Source organism: Lemur catta, chromosome 10 (genome assembly GCF_020740605.2).
Source record: "Lemur catta isolate mLemCat1 chromosome 10, mLemCat1.pri, whole genome shotgun sequence".
Lineage (NCBI taxonomy): Eukaryota > Metazoa > Chordata > Mammalia > Primates > Lemuridae > Lemur > Lemur catta.
In genome coordinates this window covers 86,288,120-86,291,125 of record NC_059137.1, presented here as the reverse complement: position 1 = coordinate 86,291,125, position 3,006 = coordinate 86,288,120, and the positions used below count along the sequence as shown (strand labels likewise).

Genomic DNA, 3,006 nt, shown 5'->3' with positions numbered 1-3,006 from the left:
AGATTAATTTAATAATTAATAATTATATAATTATTAATAATTCTTAATTATTAATTAAGAATAATTTAATAACAATGAAACAGTAATAATCCTCAAAACTAAATAAACCACATGTCAACAAGACTGAGGTTAAGCCAAATCAAAACATCACAAAAAGCATATGATTATGTCAATATCCATGTTCTTCTCTGAAATGAGTTGGTTTGAAAAAGGGGGAAAGAGGTAGGGAAGTGGGAATAACAAAGTAAGTCCAACTGTTTCATATCATGCTGTTCAGTTTCTGTAATGGATGAATGCACTAGAATTTCAGTTTTCTTTGTTGCCAACATCTCGGATATTCTGTCCTTCATATTTAAGGAACCCTTTGCCGGGTAGCACTGCTTCAACTGCTACTGGAGTAGCTAGGTTTGAGTTGTATTTTGATAAAATCTGGAGAATATCTTCTGGAATTGTAGTTACTTCTGGAGGTGTAGGTGTTCTGAGCAGATTCTCATAAGAAGAAATCGTAGGAGAAGAGGGATCTGCAAAATTCTCAAAGCACTTGTCTGAATTTAAAATTATTGAAGTACAATCTTTAACTTCCAAATCATTTGATGAACTATTTGTTTTTGATAGTGAATAATTTGTGGATACCAAAGCTGTGGTGTTCTTTGTAGAAGGAATTTTCAAACCAGGAGTGCAGAATGTAGGTGCCAAGGGAGAATTTGTATACTCAGCATCACTTTTTTCCAACCTCTGGATTATGGGGCCAGGAGTAGCAAAATAATTATCACTAGTCATGGATTCTGTTTCTATGGCCTTCTCACTTTTCTTATTCTTCACATTTTTAAGTCCCATTGTATAATCTTCATTTAAACATATAGTATATTCGGAGATACCAAAGTGCTCTAATTTAGGAGTTACACACTCAAAATCATCCATCTTTAATGCACATTTTGGAGTTTTTAGTACTGTAACTGGTGATTGTCTGGTAGCTGGAGTTATAATTTTGGGCTCTTCCTTCTGGTTGTTTACTGCCTGTGAAGGTTTTGGTAGAACCTGGGATATCATGTACCACTCAAGTCCAAAATCTGAAAGTTGCGGACCACGTGGAGACTTCTCAGAAATAGAACTGCTTGCAACAGTAGGATCACAAAGATCATCTTTCACATCAGGCTTTTGAAAAATTTCACAGTTAGACAACTCTGGGGTAGAGTCAATGACTTCTTGCTCACACACTGAATTTTTCTTGACACGTGGATTATATCCATACTTCTGGAAAACCTCTCTTATTTTTATAATATCCATTGAATTTTTTTCCATCAATATTTTTGTTGCCTTTATGAAACCAATGCTTTCTTGACTTTCCGATCTTGCTTTATCAAGAAGAATATTAACATCATCCTTTAGAGTCTGGACTTCTGAATGAAGGTCATGTAAAATTCTCACTGGATAATCTTCAAAATCGCTTTCCTCTCTGTCCAGCGCTCGCTGCAGCGGGGCCGTCTCGCAGTCCAGGGTGCTGGCCAGAGACCGCAGCTTCCCGCAGAAGCTCCGGATCGGATCCATCGGTGAGCGCAGCGGGCCGGCGCACTCCAGGAGCCAGCAGACCACGACGCACGTTTCAGAGCCTCCCGCCACTGATTTGAATCTCCATTCTACTGTTGATAGACAATTGTTTTTGATTCTTACAAATAGTACTGCTGTGATCATTCTTGCATGTGTCTGTTGGTTGACATGTGTGTATGTCTGTTGCACATATACCTATGAGTAGAATTAATGGGTCATAGGGTATTCACATGTTCAGCTTTAGTAGATGTTGTCAAACAGTTTTCCAAAAAGGGGTTATATGAATGTACAGTCCCTCCAGCAGTGTATGAGGGCTCCAGTTGCTTTTATACTCTAATACTTGGTACCAAACGTTTGTTTTTCACTTTAGCAATTCTGGTTGATAGCATACCATGTGACTTTTAATTTGCATTTTTCTGAAGTTGAGCACTTTTCATACTCATTTGAATATTGTCTTTTGTAAAGCACTTATTCAAAACTTTTGCCCAATTTTTTATTGGCTTTTCATCTTTTTAAAAATTTATTTGTACACATTCCATATATATTCTGCGGACAAGCATTTCACTGGATATAAAATGGCAGCTATTTTCTGTTACTCTGTGGCTTGTGTTTTCATTCCTGTGATGATGTATTTTGAACAGAAGTTCTTAATTTTAATGTTGTCAAATATGTCAATCCAGTGTAACTTTTTGATATCATATTTTAAGTTTGTGGTTTTCTAGCAGCACCTTTTTATTGCTTATTTCTGAGGTTTTTTATTTTGTTTTTGTTTCTGAGTATATTAATGATTTTTTAAGATTTTGTTTTTCCTGTACAGCCTCTGTTCCTACCCAGTCATCCTTTCCTGTGTGCTTCGTACTCACCTTAGTGGGTTTCTCCAAATCACCCATGATTCCTGGCAGTGTGCTATATTTGCAAGTCCTTTGTGCACAGTGGCCTTCACTGTATGGTGGTCTGGATGAACTGTCTTGTGGACAGAATCCCTGTTTTTCATGTATTTAGGTCAGTCATCTTGGGTTGGTTCAAATTCACCTAAGGATACATGTTCAGTTTCTCCTTGAGGATAAAACCCTGGCTCTGGAGTCTTGGGGGCCACATTGGGGTAGAAGGATGAGTATCTCTGGTTCAGACCAGCTGGAGTCCTCCAATATGGCTAAGGTTTTCTCTATCCTGTCCTTAGAATGAACCTCCAGTTTTCTGCCAGAGAGGGGAAGGAGAAGTTTCTCTTATGTGAGGAAGAGTGATAGAAGCTGTATGTCCAACTGCTCCTTAAACAGATCTGAAAACCAACCTCTGTTTTATAGCCTACTTTTCTGCTTTACTCCTGCAGGTCCCTAGTGCTCATAGTTTCTGAGCTTCTGGGGCATTTTGGGTTGTAAATCAGGTGCCTCTCGTAACTGCCTTAAGATTCAGCTTTCCAGGTTCTAAGTCAGTTTCTACTCATGGCTCTGCTTCCTA

At 38.2% G+C, this 3,006-nt stretch overlaps 1 protein-coding gene across 1 annotated transcript; it reads right to left on the bottom strand.

Moving 5' to 3' along the window:
- Positions 1–214: 214 nt before the first annotated feature.
- On the bottom strand, positions 215–1,627 carry LOC123645849 (spindle and kinetochore-associated protein 3-like). Its single transcript, XM_045562342.1, has one exon. The coding sequence runs from the start codon at positions 1,546–1,548 to the stop codon at positions 307–309; it is 1,242 nt and encodes a 413-aa protein (XP_045418298.1). The 5' UTR covers positions 1,549–1,627; the 3' UTR covers positions 215–306.
- Positions 1,628–3,006: the final 1,379 nt, after the last annotated feature.